At 37.5% G+C, this 16,577-nt stretch overlaps 1 protein-coding gene across 1 annotated transcript in view; it reads left to right on the top strand.

Annotated features, from left to right (window-relative positions):
• The window catches only part of MCHR2 (melanin concentrating hormone receptor 2), a 31,240-nt gene extending 29,618 nt beyond the window's left edge, over positions 1 to 1,622 (top strand). The window contains exon 5 of the mRNA XM_044676649.1: positions 1,298 to 1,622. Within this exon, the coding sequence (XP_044532584.1) occupies positions 1,298 to 1,622 (325 nt within the window). The remainder of the gene's footprint in view (positions 1 to 1,297) is intronic.
• The last annotated feature ends 14,955 nt before the right edge of the window (positions 1,623 to 16,577 follow it).

Raw genomic sequence — 16,577 nt, 5'->3', positions numbered from 1 at the left:
CTCCCCCCCCCCATTCTCTTTTTCTACACGCACTCAATGTTCCAAAATATGGTACTATTTTAAACTATTAAAGCTTAAAACTGGTAATAGCTTAAAATCTCACTAAGACTTTTATGATAATGCATATAAATATGCATGTGTTTATATACATATATGTCCTACAAGTCATGTATATTACATATGGTACTGTGTATTATATGTGTGCATATATTTACTTATACAATACCATTGTTGTTTCTCCGTTATGTCTGATTTCATGACCCCATATGAGATTTTCTTGGCAAAAAGAGCAGAGTGGTTTGCCATTTCATTTTCCAGTGGATTAAGGCAAACAATAGTCAAATAATTTCCCCAGGGTCACACACCTAGTGAATGTTTGAGGCCAGATTTGAACTCAGGTCTTGCTGACTCCAGGTCCAGTGCTCTATCCACTAAGCCACTTGATACCATACCAAGCTGCCATAGATATGTGTGTGTGTGTGTGTGTGTGTATATATATATATGTATATATATATACATGCATACATAACCTATACATACCAAAGACAACATGGGATAGTATAAGTATATATGTATGAATACCTATATGACTGTATGGAATAGTGGCTAAAGCAGTCACCTCAGAGTCAATAAGCCTGCAATATTTTCAAATTATCATTCCAAGGCAGAAATCATTGCCCTCAAGAGTAGTTATCCAGAAGATCCACTTGGGAAAATTTTCAGTTGAGTATCTAAGTGCAAAGCGATAATCAGGAATATTTTTGCCCAAGACAAAATCATTTTGGGGAGCACGGGCGATTGGGCAGAAGTGGCACTGACTGTATGACTAAGACTTAGTTGCAGCAAGGAAGGGAATGATCCACCCCTTCCTCTTGAAGGGTTTGAGGGAGAAAGTGGGTCTTAAGAAAAGGGCACCAGAACTAAGGGGTAGGGCATGGCTTGGAGTAATTTCTCCAGCTGCAGCATGGGAAAGACCACTAAATGAGGCATTAGGATAGAAATACCCGTGAGGGAAAAGTATGCCTTTTATGACACAAAGCATACGCTCACACTAAAATGTTAGCAACTGGGAGAAATTTCCATTTATCTCATGCTACTTATGGCTCTATCAGATTATAAATCTTAAGTAATTAATATCTAAATATGAATTTAAGTTATGTACCTGATAAGTTTTTTAAAGATGCATATTTTAATTTTAAAAAACTATTAGGAGCCATTCAAAAATTTCAAAGAAATAATTTTCTCATTTCCTGTTGCTCTTCTTTTATTCACTTCTCTCCTGATGTTCCTTTTGCAGCTATAACCCCAGCATTCCCAGGCAAAGGGTCCTAAAGTTGACGAGAATGGTCCTGGTGCTGGTGGGAGTGTTCGTCCTCAGCGCTACGCCCTACCACGTGATCCAGCTGGTAAACCTGCAGATGGCCCAACCAACGGTGACTTTCTATGTGAGCTATTACCTCTCCATCTGCCTTAGCTATGCTAGCAGTGGGATCAACCCTTTCCTCTACATCCTCCTGAGTGGCAATTTCCGGAAGCGTCTCATTTGCTGCGCCCACATCCAAAGGAAGACAACGGAGAGGGAAATAAACAATATTGAAAACACACTGAAATCAAGCTTTTAGTGGGTGTCCCTGGCTTCCTGGGAGTGTGGAAAAGCATGTTGATTTCCATAAGACCCATTACTAGAGGTATTTGGAATGGATTCGATAGAATGCAAGAGTAACCTTTATTCTTGCGCAAGTGGGATAGTTCATTAATGAAATAGTACAAATATAACGATTTCAGTGTTTTCACTGTGGCTAAGGCTTTGTTCCCTGTCTAGAGGCAGGAGTTGCATTAAGAAGTCTAGCATTCCCAGTGTTTTTTTTTATAGAAGCCTGTAGCACCACTCTACCACCAACTGCCAACTAGCTAAGTCACCTGGCCACATCGCCTTCTACACTATGGCCTCCCCAAAGCACTACCCTCGAGGTCTTGGCCACTGGACTGCCTTTCAACGAGGTTCTATTGGTACTTAAGTACCTGAGACATTTTTAGAAGGGGTCTTATGCTCATTTCCTCACTGTAACACCTACTGTACAGTGAGGTCCCCAGGGTGCTATGGCTTCTTCTGCTCTATTTTTTAAAACATTGGGAAAAAAATGAACAAAGTAAAGATAGAATTACCTCCACTATGTGCTTCTGAGTCTACTCAAAAAGTATGGCATTGAAATATCTAAATCTAGAGTCTAGACTCTAGTTTTGAAAACTCTGAAACCTACAAGTAAATTTTGTAATTTAACAACTTACAGTTGTTTATTGTCATTGTTTTTAAAACACTGGCACAATAAACTGGCGTCAAATTTTTTCTAACAATATTTTAATAACATTAAAATAATTGCAAGCATCAAACATGCAATAACACTTCATGGGTAGAGGAAGGATTTCCTTCCCTTTGCCTGAGATATAAATTAGTGTGGTAGCTAATGCAGCATGAATGACACAGGTGACTTTTTATTAATTTTTTGGTGCCTTTGTATGTTTTTTCTATAGATAAACACATTTGTATGCAAACATACAAGGATGGCTCGATAAAACTTCTTGATGTAATATGTATTTATCCCTATAACATATGCTTATGCATAATTCTAAGTAAATTTAATAACTTTCTATATTCTTAATTAAAACAGCAATAGTGTATTATTCACTTTCCTATAGTACTTTAAGGTATGCAAAGTGCTTTCCCCATTGTAGCCCTGTTATAGTCGCTTTATTAATACCATTTTTTTTTACCCTTGTACTTTCAGTGTATTGTCTCATAGGTGGAAGATTGGTAAGGGTGGGCAATGGGGGTCAAGTGACTTGCCCAGGGTCACACAGCTGGGAAGTGGCTGAGGCCGGGTTTGAACCTAGGACCTCCTGTCTCTAGGCCTGACTCTCACTCCACTGAGCTACCCAGCTGCCCCCTATTAATACCATTTTACAAATGAAAGGGCAAATGGCTTATCCTGGGTGATATAAATAAGAAATATCAAAATCAGGATTCAAATCCAGTTTTTATGACTGAAGAGCTCTTTCCACCAGCTGCCTCTTACTACTAGTTATCATATGAGTTCATGCTAGTATTCCCCACCCTTTCACATACATTCAGATCTAGTTGAGTCATTGAAAGTGTGGGCTATTGGTTTTGTTTTAAGACTTTCATAAAAATAATCTCAAAAGTAATCTTATAACTATATAAAATTACTTATTACTATGGCTCTGGTTGGCTGTTTCCACTTTTGAATTTGCCTTGCCAAATTCATTTCAAAATTCAATTCAAGGGGGCAGCTGGGTAGCTCAGTGGATTGAGAGTCAGGCCTAGAGACTCTCTTAGGTCAATTTCTCTATATTCTTCTCATAAATCTCTAAAATTCTTCTTAATTTCTTGGTTATGTGTTCTTCCTTCATTCTTTTTCCATGTTATTTTACAATCTGAGCTCATGAGAGAGTTCACTCTGCAGTCACATAAATATCATCCCACTTGGGGTTATTCATTATTGAACTGTGAGAATTTTGTTTTTTTAAGTCATATCCCTCTTGGGACAAAGTCCCTTTTAGGGTTTTTGTTTATATGATCATGTTTTTTCTCTTAATTTTTTGGTAATCTTTTTTCCTAAAGTCAGAGCTCTATATCTGACTGAACAGCATTTCCTTTCTTTTGATAATACAAATTCCAGGATAAGAGTCACTTTCTTTTAAGGTTCCTTCAGCTTCTACATCACCATCTAGTTCTTTGTTATCAAAATTGTTTCTAAAGTATATATAAAGTACAAAATAAAAATGTTTATCATTCCTTCATTTACCTTCTGAAAAATGAAATTCTTATCAAGAATTATCAAGAAAATCAAGTCTTATCAGATCCTCTGCTTTTCACAGATTGAGACTTACAACAGATGTCTAGATAGCTAAAGTCTTCCAACTCTAATACAGTTCACTCCTCTAACAGATTTTATAATGTGATAAGGCCTCAGCCTAGAGCAGTGGAAAATATTCTGAATAGGGAGCAGGGATGTTGGTTCTAGCCTCAGCTTTGCCATTAATAAATTCCATGGCATCAGAAAAATCACTTTCCTTTACTAAACTTCAGTTTTCTCATCTACAAAATAAAAACATTGAATTAGAGGATTCTAGTGAATGTCCGAGGGCAGATTTGAACTCACAAAGATGGGTCTTCCTGACTCCAAGCCCAGCCCTAAATTGTAGCATTCTATTTTATAAATATCCATAACCTCTATCTGACTTGCTAGACACCCTTTTTCATGTATCTCTTTAGGTGCCATGAGAGAAATAGATGTTTATCATGGGGCTTGCCCACAAAGATCTTAGAATATGGCTGGAAAAAACAAAGCTTTCACATAGAAAGTAACTAGTGACCATTATGGGACATTATATTAGTGAGAGATAAATTATGTGGTAGATAAGCTAAATCCTATAGTTCAAAGAAAGGAAAGATGGATGAAGATTGGAGCAGCCAAGAAAGCATGAAAACAAGGCTTCAGTGAAGAGGCAGGACTTGGCCTGGACTTTATACTAGAGGATTTGGATGCATGAAGAGATAGACATTCCAAGCCAGGAGAAAAACATGTTTCTCCCAGCCATCTTTCCTTCCCTATTCCCCGTGTTATCACCTTTATCTGACTAAAAAGTAATGTCTTTGAGGGCAATGACAGAAGAGTCTTTGGAGTCTCTGGAGTCTTTGGAGACTAGTGAGAATAGAACTGGATGGTATAGTGGAGCCACACCGTGGAAGGACAATCTTGAAATTCAAACAGAGGAACCTAGATATGATAGGCTAGATAGCCATTTTATCCAGAGAACAATATGATGAAAGCAGGGTTTTAAGAAAGCTAGGCTGGCAGTGATGTGTGGAATGGAAGGAGAAGAATAGAAGCAGGAAAACCAGCTAGCAGGTCATTACAGTAATCTAGAGCAGAGTATCCAGATGTGGGTGTTGGCACTGAGGCTGTAGAGTGAGGGACAGATGTGAAAAATCTTTCAAAGGAAAAATCCACAAGGTTTTTTGGATTCAATAGGGAACCCCTACATTCTGAGTACTAATTTCACAGAATCATAGATTGAGAGAGGGAAGATATTTCAGATGTCATCCCAACCTTCTTATTTTATAAATGAGGAAACTGAGACCCAGAACTGTTAAGTGACTTATTCACAGTTAATCAGGTATTTTGGAGACCAAGTCTTAGGGCTCACTAGAGGCTGAAGTCATGGATACAGTTATAATGCAGTTAAGGGCACCCACACCATTAGAAACATTTCCCCCTGATAATTTCAGTTCCAATTGAATACCTCAGCTGAGCTGTACCTACTAAGCCCTTCTAGTGCCTTGCAACTAAAGCCCTTATTTTCTGCTTGGATGTGGAAAAGCAGCATGCAAATATTGTCTTGACCTCAGAAAAATTCCCCAAGGGGTTGTGATATAATAATGCTAGTCAACAAGTCAACAAATTTTATTAAGCATTTGTTATATTCTGGGCACTAACTCCTATGAGTCAAGAATACAAATACAAGCAGAAAGATAACACCTGCCCTCAAGGAGTTTATATTCTAATCTAAGACAACACATTAAAGAAAGGTGAAGCAGGAATGGGAGTGTGGGACATGAGAGAACCAGGGATTGGGATATAGCAGAGAAAGTTCAGAAGGAGAGTTAGGAATGCTGCCCAGCTAGAAATGATAAGTCTGGGTACCATCATTAAAATGGAAATTCTGGGAGGAACCAGCTAATCAGAAATAGGGGTGTCAGAAGCAAAGGATATTTTTCACTATGAAATCTAGGGCTGGAGTAAGCCTCCAGAGTAAAAAAGGTTTCTGGGAAAATCTGGATAGCATTTTAAAAGCAGAGGCATCACCTTGCCAAAAATTTGAAAAAAAACCAAAACAGCCTTAGAATCAAAGCTATGTAGCAATTGTGAGAGTTGGACTATGAGGAAAGCTGAGGGATGCCAATGATTTCCAATTGTGGCTTAGAGAAGACTTTTGAGAGTCCTTTGGACAGCAAGGAAGAGATCAAGTTAATTAATACTTTAAAAAATTAATTCATACTATTCACACAAAGGCCAAATACTGAAGCTAAATCTTAAGTACTTTGGCCTCATAATGAGAAGACTGGATTCACTGGAAAAGACCCTGATTTAGGAAACATTGAAGGCAAAAGAAGGGGTTGGAAAAGGGTGAGATGGATAGTGTCATGGAAAAAACAAAACTATCTTAAGCAGATTTCAAGAGATAGTGGAGGATAAAAGGACTTGGTATGTTATGTATGGTCCTCAAAGTTATAAAGAGTCAGAATAACTGAATGATGAAACAGCAACAGAGGAAGTACAATAGACGAGACTAAGGATTACCACTTTTTTTAACATTTATTAATATTTTTTTTGAAAAGTTAACATGGTTACATAATTCATGCTCTTACTTTGCCCTTCACCCCACTACTTCCCCTCCTACCCCATGGCTGATGTGCCTTTCCACTGGTTTTAACATGTGTCATTGATCAAGATCTATTTCCAAATTGTTGTTAGTTGCATTGGTGTGGTAGTTTCGAGTCTACATCCCTAATCATGTCCACCTCAACCCATGTGTTCAAGCAGTTGTTTTTCTTCTGTTTCTACTCCTGTAGTTCTTTCTCTGAATGTGGGTAGCGTTCTTTTCCATAAGTCCCTCAGAAGTGTCCTGGGTCATTGCATTGCTGCTAGTACAGAAGTCCATTACATTCGATTTTACCACAGTGTAGTAGTCTCTGTGTACAATGTTCTTCTGGCTCTGCTCCTTTCACTCTGCATCAATTCCTGGAGGTCTTTCCAATTCACATGGAATTCCTCCAGTTTATTATTCCTTTGAGCACAATAGTATTCCATCACCAGCATATACCACAATTTGTTCAGCCATTCCCCAATTGAAGGGCATACCCTCATTTTCCAGTTTTTGCCACCACAAAAAGTGCACCTATAAATATTTTCGTATAAGTCTGTTTATCTATGATCTCTTTGGGATACAAACCCAACTATTATGGCTGGATCAAAGGGCAGGCATTCTTTTATAGCCCTTTGAGCATAGTTCCAAATTGACAGCCAGAATGGTTGAATCAGTTCACAACTCCACCAACAATGCATTAATGTCCCAGTTTTGCCACATCCCCTCCAGCATTCATCACTCTCCCCTTCTTTCACTTTAGCCAATCTGCTAGGTGTGAGGTGATACCTCAGAGTTGTTTTGATTTGCATTTCTCTAATTATTAGAGATTTAGAACACTTTCTCATGTGCTTATTGATACTTTTGATTTCTTTATCTGAAAATTGCCTATTCATGTCTCTTGCCCATTTATTAATTGGGGAATGGCTTGATTTTTTTATACAATTGGTTTAACTCCTTGTATATTTGAGTAATTATACCCCTATCAGAGTTTTTTTGTTATAAAGATTTTTTCCCAATTTGTTGTTTTCCTTCTGATTTTGGCTACATTGTTTTTGTTTGTAAAAAAGCTTTTTAGTTTGATATAATCAATATCATTTATTTTACATTTTGTAATTTTCTCTACCTCTTGCTTGGTTTTAAAATCTTTCCCTTCCCAGAGATCTGACAAGTAAACTACTCTATCTTCACTTAACTTATTTATAGTTTCCCTCTTTATATTCAAGTCATTCACCCATTCTGAATTTATCTTAGTGTAGGGTGTGAGATGTTGATCTAAACCTATTCTCTCCCATATTGTTTTCCAAATTTCCCAGCAGTTTTTTGTCAAATAGTGGATTTTTGTCCCAAAAGTTGGGCTCTTTGGGTTTATTATACACTGTCTTGCTAATGTCACTTACCCTAAGTCTATTCCACTGATCCTCCCTTCTGTCTCATTTTTCTTCTTCCCAAAGAACCAGATCCTTTCTAGCCTTGAAGACTTTCTTTTGCCTTGAAATGGGAACAGGGTGAAGTGAAAAGAGTGCTATTTTTGGATTCAGGAACACCTGAGTTTGAATTCCACCCCAGATACTTACTAGCAATGTAACATTAGGCAAGTTACAACTTTTGGGGGCTTCATTTCCTAATCTTAAAATGAGGGAGTTGGACTCAGTGATCTCTAAAGTCCATTCTGGTTCTCAACCTCTGATCCCCCAAGGAAGACTTTCCAGACCATTCAGGAGTCTAATATTCTCTTCCTTCCTCCATCCTGACAGCCCTCGTCTCTACCATTCATGGTATTTAAATCTAACATTGTTATATAGCTTTTTTCTGGATTTCTGCCTCATCTCACCAGCTAGATTATAAACTATTGGAGAGTATGGATTCTGTCATATATAGTCTTGTATCCCACATTGCATCTTGCATATGGCTGGTGCTCAATAAATATTTATCCTCTTTGCCTTATACTTTTTTCCCACAGGATGCACTGTATCTCTACATTATAAGCAGTTTATTGAAATTTTATATTTTATGCCTTTCGTTTCAGACAAATATCAGTTTTTTACAAACTGTAGGCAGAAGCCTCTATTTGGAAGGCATAAAGACATGGATCATTTCCTAGGATTTCAAAGCAGGCATCTCAGAGGTACAGAGCAACATTTTGATTGAAAAGCTTCGATGTCATTTTAATTACTCAATGGAAAGGTTTAGATATTCAGTTTGAAAGGTTCCAAGTCAACCGGCTGAGAGAATATTTATTTCAGTTTCTCTGCTTCATGTATCTTGTCATGGTGTTATGAAATACATGAATAACCTCCATGAGTAAATGATATCTCCACCTCCATTTAAAGTTATTAGTTTATGGGGGCTACTTTTCTGAAGGGTAAGACATTTCCACCTTCTAAATGATAAGGGAGAAATCTGCAGGGACCCAGACAGCCATTATTCAAGGTGTGAGACATTTGTCTCAAAGATAGAATGGTTGAAATTCAGAACTACCTAAAAGCTCTAATTGTTGATAAAAGTGTAAAATGGTTGGGATCCTGAATCCCACCACTTCTGCTGTTTGATGTCTTCTCTATAAAAGCTGCTCTCAGATTCATAGGCTCATTGATTTAGAGCTAGAAAAGACCTTAGAGGACTTTTAAGTCCAAAGCTCTCATTTTACTAATGAAGAAACTGAGGCCCAAAGAAGTTAAATGATTTATTCAAGATCACAAGTTAGAAAGTAGCAGAACCAAGATTCACAGTCAAGGTCCTCAGACCCACCCCCCAAAAAAGGCACATTTCCACTAAGATTATATGAAATTCATTCACACTAAAGCATAAATGGCATACCCAGAACTGCTATTTTCCCAAGGAGATTTGCCTTTCAACAGGAATAACTTTTGAGTTAAAGTAACATTTCCAATGTTGCCTGAACAGCCTTCTTAATTCCATGCATTGAGAAAGAGAAGGCGATACTCCCTTTGTGAAGGACAGCCCTTTCTACACCTCTGAAATCATTTCACCCAAGCACTCACCCAACCTAGCTATAGAAAGAGCAATTGGTTCATTTGGTAGAAACCAACAACTGATACTCTTTCCATGTGTTTGACCAACAACTGATTTCTGTTCATAGAAGCCTGGTCTTGACAATCCATGATCTTCCGTTCCCATAGTCCATCCACTATTTTAAAGTCAGGTAAAAGAGTACCATACCCTCTTTTCCTTTAATCAAAATCAACAACATGGCTTCCAGATAACTAGCAAAGAATTTAATCTCTTTCCTATGACTTGTGAAGCAGTGACCTGCACTTTCCCCAATGGTCTACATAATCACTGCCAAACACTTTAACTCTTCTCTACCCTATGTGGAAAGACCTTAGTCCTAACCCGCTCTGCGCAATGCATCAAAAACAATTTGGATTTTTTCATTTCTTTCTGAATAACTAAAGGAGAGGGGAAGAAAAGGAGATTTTAGCTTCTGAGGTAATGAATGAAGAATAGAATCACAGATTTCATGGGAAATGGACTTTCAGTGTTAATTAGTCCAACCCCCTCATTTTAAACAGTTGAGGAAACCAAAAGTAGTAAGCAGTGAAACTCGGGTCTGAGATCAGATCATCTGAGCTCACTCTTTCCTGAACACCATAAAAGACCTTTCTGAAATATAACTTTTATTGCTACTTTGCTCGATTTCCCCTTTTCCTCCTTGAAGACTTTCTAGACCAATGCAGTCCTTGGTGGATTTTATCCCTCTACTTGTGCAAATCTGAGCTCTCCCATCACTTCTTATTTTGATCTATCCTTATCCTTAGTATTATTACTTTTGAAAGGAAGTTCAGATGTTAAGTATAGTAATAAGAATCTTATTCATTTCATTTTCTAGGATTGTTTTCAGGAAAACTTCACAAATGGCATAAATGATGACTATCAGGTCATGATTCCAAGCAAGTAATAGATATAACACAAAACCAGATCACTTAAATATACAGAGGAAATTTTTATTCTTGTATATTTGAGGAGTTTTACTTTAAAACATTTTTGGCTTTCTATGGCTATGAGGTTTCACAAATATGTCTTTTATTTTAAATAGCAAGTTATTTTAATCATTTTCCACTGAGAAAAAAAGGCCAAAATATTTGTATTTTTAATTAAAGTTTGAATTTTCCTTCCAATTCAGGTTTAGGAAATTTTCTGTAATGTGGCACAATTATATGGGGGAAACACTTGGCATGGATAGTTACATATCTTATTTTATCAAGCATACATATAGCAAGTTATCCTATACTCTTATTGATAAGCCTATTTTCCTCACTATTTGCAAGTTCCTTGACCCCAAAACTTAACTATTAAGCTTTTAAGCTATCTCAATCATGCCCTTCATTGAAGAGAGAAAGTGATTTCCTGACCCTGCATCATGAATTCATCACAAGACATTCCTCAGAGTTGCAGTGTATAACTGAACCTCAGGTTGCTTGGCCACATGGCCAAGTCAAATTAACAAGCATTTATTAAATGCTTGCTATTTGTCATATTTTGTGCTAAATACTAGAAATACAAATTAAGCAGAAAGAGCCCCTGTTCTCAAAGAGCTTCCATTTGATTGGAGAAAGAAAACACATAAAAAAGGAAGCTGAAAAGGTCAAGGCAGGAAGATGAGAAATTAAGGTAGACAGGAGAAAAGCTTTTTTAAAGAAAGTCCAGAAGGAGAGGCAGGAGTGAAGCTTGGAGAGAAATGAAGGTGTTGGAGGCCTGGGTACCCTCCTTGAAATGATGGTTTGGAGAGGACCCTGCCAATCAGAGGGAAATCACAGGGATGGAGGATGCTTCCAATCTGTAAAGTCTAAGGACAGACCAAGCCTCTGGGGGAACATTGTAGAGAAAGTCCTAGAGTTAGGAATGTCACTTAGAGAGGAATGAAGTCACAAAAGACCCCCACCCCCACCCCAGGGGCACTCATAGCACAAGTGAAATCAATGAACAAAGAGAAAGGAAAAAACATCTGAGGACTCCTAAATCCACAGTGGATTACTCCACTGTGTATGGGGATAAGTATCTTAATTTAGGATGAACAACTCCATTTTCTTTTCAAGCCTCCATTTAGTGACTAAGTCATTGTTATATAAGTTGTTTTTCTGTTATAACATGAAAATTTGAGTAATAGAGTTTGGCAATGAGATGTGTGTCCCTCAAATTTTGGTAAAAAAAAGAACTATTAGTGATATATATGAATCTCCCAGATTTGGTAAACAACTGCTAACAATGTGTGTTTGTGTCTTAATTTTTGTAAATAACTGATAAACTTTTGCTAACATTAGAAAATTAAAGCTTTGTTTGATAATTTCTTTCAATCATAAGCTTAGGTAATAAATCACCAATCGGAACTTAGATGTATTTTGTAAATGTCCCTTAGCAAAAATCATAAAAACCCACCAGTAACTCCAGCCATGAATCTTTTCCTGAGTCATGACTAGGTTATATTCCGGGATCCTCATTCTTACAGATCTGAGCATTCTTTATGTTTCAAAATCAATGCCTTTTGATGGACACATCAGAATGGAACCTCTGGTGGATACACAGATTGTGACTGAGTAGGGATGGAAACTTGTAAGCTCTTGTATGAAACACATTTATTGGAACCTCTAAGCATCATGTTGGTGGTTTGTTCCTAGAAGGCTGATGTTAATTATAATATTAATTAATAAAGTTTGATTGCATGTGTTGAGAAGTGGAAGTCTAATTGGTGTTTCTATCATACATAACCATGATTTGGTTTTAAATAAGCACCATGTGAAACACAATTAAATAAAAATTTACTTTCCTCCTTGTCATTCTCTCCAAGTACCATATTACTCTGAGAAACTTGAATACTTCAATGGATCTATGATTTTTCAGCAACTACTCTTTAAAAAAATCACCTGTATCTACCCAATACTTTGGAGATTTTCTTCTGATATTTTTGTGAGCACTATTGTGCTTCTCATCTACTAAATTTGGGGAAGCTTATCACTTAGCTTAACTGAGGTATGAATATTTTTGGTTAAAACAATTCCCAAAGATGACGCAAGGCTCAAGGGATTTGATCTGTATCTATAAAAGAACCATACGCACCAATGAAATTACAACTACTTTAAGTATTGAATTACAATTATAGAGTGGTAAGCCAATGAGTAAGTCAGTGGTGAAAGCCAAAACAATTCAAAACTTTTTGAGTTTCATGTCCTTTTTTCAAGTTCCTGAATTAGTCAGGCCTTCTCTTGGTGGGTTACTCCTTTTTTTTTTTTAAAACCCTTACACCTTCCACCTTAGAACCAATACCACATATTCGTTCTAAGGCAGAAGACTGGTAAGGACTAGGCAATGAAGTTTCACTGACTTGCCCAGGGCCACATAGCTAGGAAGTGTTTGAGGTCACATTTGAACCCAGGACCTTCCATCTTTAGGCCTGGCTCTCAATCCACTGATCCACCCAGCTGTCTCCTATTTTTATTTCTTTTTATTCTTTTCTTTCTTTGAATATGTTTTTTATAATATTTTCCCATAAAATTGAGTAAATCCTTAGTGATTTGTACTAATTTCTTGAAAGGGTCATTTTAAGGAACAAAATGAAATAATTCAAATCAAGTAATTATAGGGAAACAACATAATGCAGAATGGAATAGAAGAAAGAGTACTAGACTTGGCGTCAGGAAAACTTAGATTCAAATCTTGCCTCTAACACTTACTAACTGGGTAACCAAGACAAGTCCTTTCACTTACATAAGCTTTTATAAAATGAGAATAATAATAATCTATAATACTTGCACCCAGAGTATTATTATGAGACTGAAACAAGATAATGTATAAAGAATCTTCCAAAAATCTTAGTAGCAATTTAAACTTTAATAGCATAAAACTGCACTATAGGGCATCCTATATTACTATTCAGGCTATTATATGATGAAGACTTTATAAACACTCAAGAACAAACTATGAAAAATTATATAGTCCCTAGCTTCAAGAAGTTTACAGTCTGATAAGGCATTTATGACAGAGATACAAATCATGGTGAGATGAGAAAATGTGATGAGGGCAAAGAAGATGCTTTCTGAAAACTCAAAGAGGAAAAGATCCTTCTAGGATCAGAAAAGAGAAATCTTCTCAGATGTATAAGGGTAGGGGTCTGTTCCAATCCTAACTAATCAGAGAAGGACCAGAAATCTTTAATGGATCAATTAATTAAAAGTATATCAGGGGGCAGCTGGGTAGCTCAGTGGATTGAGAGCCAGGCCTAAAGATGGGAGGTCCTAGGTTCAAATCCGGCCCCAGACACTTCCCAGCTGTGTGACCCTGGGCAAGTCACTTGACCCCCATTGCCCAACCTTACAACTCTTCCACCTATGAGCCAATACACAGAAGTTAAGGGTTTTAAAAAAAAGTATATCAGTTGTGAATAAGATCTTAATCAGTGTGAAAAAATCACAGTGGCTTTAGGTCACTGGATAAAAGTAGATGAGGCAACATAGAAAATAGCCTGTTATTGGTTGAAATGAATCAGTAGTGCCCTATGGGGATACTGGGGAAAAAAATCAAGGCAGCCTAGAATAATATTCCAACAGCAGGACAGTGTAGTGCTAAGATTTTAAAAAGAAATTCAATTCTTAGCTCATTCCTCAGGGACCAGAGTCTCTAACAGTGGCATTGGAACAAAAGTGGCCAACAATAGGGGAAGTACCTACAGAGGTGGAAGAACAGGCACATGAGGATGGTGATAGTTTTAAGGAGTGATATTTTCTTTCTCATGGCAAAGAGAAACATCAGCTATGGACTCAACAAAGACATCAATCTCAGAGCCCAGAGAGCTATGCTTAAGAGAAATTTAATGAGGACCCCACAGAAGTCTTCCAGATTTACCCTTCGGCCACAGGATGTTTTTAAACATTTGCTTTGCTACCAATGCACTCTAAGTTTGAGCCCACTAAATTCAGGGGATAAGGTGAGACAATGTTTTCTGCCAACTATTCTTACTATACTGGCATATCTTTTCCAATAACCGAGCTAACTGGCTAATAATCAAATGGGAAGCACATATATTTATTGGAAATGGCAATAGTAGAAAACCCAAGATTATCCCTGGATTAGGATTATCCCTACTATCTTCAGAGGACAAAAATTCAGGTGTCCTCTGAGGATTTGGTTTGAGAGTATAAATGCAGATTAGGAACAGCCCTGGATGGATTAGGAAATGACCCCAGCTGCCACTCTAACCAGTTAAATGTAGGATCTGCAGAGAAGCTCAAAACCCCTATAATCACCATGTCAGAGTAAGACTAACATAATAATAATAACATAACAAACTAAAGCCCCTTCCTCACTATTGGAGAGTTTGAATATAAATAATATGCCAGTTCTCAGGAGTCTTTCCTACCACCTCACGTCCCCACTAACATGAATTTGCGCTTATCACCAAGTCAGAGCTTCTTGCACCCTTATCCAATGCCTGGTCCTACTGAATCCAGATAAGAATTTTATAAAAATCTTGACCTCCACATTTTAAGTGTGTCCTCTTAATAAAGTTGGGTTGCCTCATTGTCCTGTGGTGTGTTCTGTGTTTCCTTCTAAAGGATTCCTGCTGTTCCATTCTTCCATAAACTCATTGTGAAACAGGCTGCTAGAAAGAACATGGGTCCTTTTTGGGCTTCAAAGAGAAAGAATTCAATAGGTAAAAATGAGGAGGAAATATGCACTACAGATAGAGACTTACCGTATGAAAACATGGAGGTGGCAAAGTGAATGGAGGAAGAAATCAGAGGAGAGCTGATAATCCTTATCTGCTTGAAGATAAAGCACATGGCAGAGGAGGGGAAGGAAAGGGAAGTAGAGTAAAATAAAGCTGGAAAGGTAAATGAGAGTCTGGTTTTAGAAGTCTTTAAACAGGAACATTAGGCATAGTGCTTCATAGCCAAGGCAATCCTGAACCATTGAAGTTTTTGAGAGGCAATGGCATCGTTGCCATCGTCATCATTATGGTAATCATGAACTTTTGTATAGCCTTTTGAAGTTTGTAAAGCACTTTTCACATATCTCCATGATTCAAGAAGAGCAGTCGTTTTTCCCATCTGCTCTTCATCCCTAAACCTGTCTCTTGCTTAGGAGAGCTTCTCTTTATTCCTTTCTCCTTGCGTCTCCTTTGTTCTATTTTACTCTTCCTAATCATGCACCTCTTCTACAAGGTCCAGTCAATGGCACTGATACCATATCAAGTCTGAAAACCTCCTTCTGAGTTTAGGGAATTAGGAAAAAGATTTTCTACCCTTGCTTCCTGTGCAGGCACAGATGTAATCACAGCTCTTTACTCAATAAATTCCGATCGTTCTCTATAGCCTCTAAAATCCAATATCTCATCCTGATTTCATCCCTATAAAATGTCTATTTATATAAACTTATAATGTCCATCTGATAGGCCTAGGAAGCAGAGATGATAAAAACAGCAACCTGCTAACTGGCAGGAAGACCCCCAACTGGTAACATCTGCTAAATGGCAGGAAGACCTCCGACAAGTAACATCTGGTGAATGGATGATAGGAAGCATGTCTTAACATCCAGCCTCCTGGAACTCAAACTGTATATAAGCTGGCTAGATCTCTCATTCCCTGTTCCATTTTTGCCTTGGAGGCTGTGAGACCCAAGCTCGAGCTTGTAATAAAGCAGAGTACCTCTTGCTCTTACATTATCTGGTGTGCCTCCTGATTTGGGAAATCAGAACCAGGCTGAACACATTATTATGCATTTAATATATAAAATGCATTAATATATGTAATAAATATGTAATTCCATATGCACATATTAAGGGTATTCTCCAAAACCTATTATTGATGGGGTATATGATCAAAACAGTGTAGACACAACCGGCAAATTATACTCTTTCTTCAGGCATATTCAACTCTTTTTGACCCTTTGGATCATAGTATATCACTATTGTCATGAGGTTTCTTGGCAAAGACACTAGAATAGTTTGCCATTTTCTTTTCAAGTGGATTAAGGGAAAAAGAGGTTAAGTGACTTGCCCAGGGTCACATAGCAAATATCTAAGGCAAATTTGAACTCAGGTCTTCCTGACTCCAGGCCAAGCACTCTATGCACTAAGCAATCTAGCTGCCTCAAGATATACTATAAATCCTTTT

This window comes from Gracilinanus agilis, chromosome 4, assembly GCF_016433145.1.
Source record: "Gracilinanus agilis isolate LMUSP501 chromosome 4, AgileGrace, whole genome shotgun sequence".
NCBI classification, from domain to species: Eukaryota; Metazoa; Chordata; class Mammalia; order Didelphimorphia; family Didelphidae; genus Gracilinanus; species Gracilinanus agilis.
Note: the sequence above shows the minus strand (reverse complement) of the source record. Positions and strands in the feature narration are given on the sequence as shown.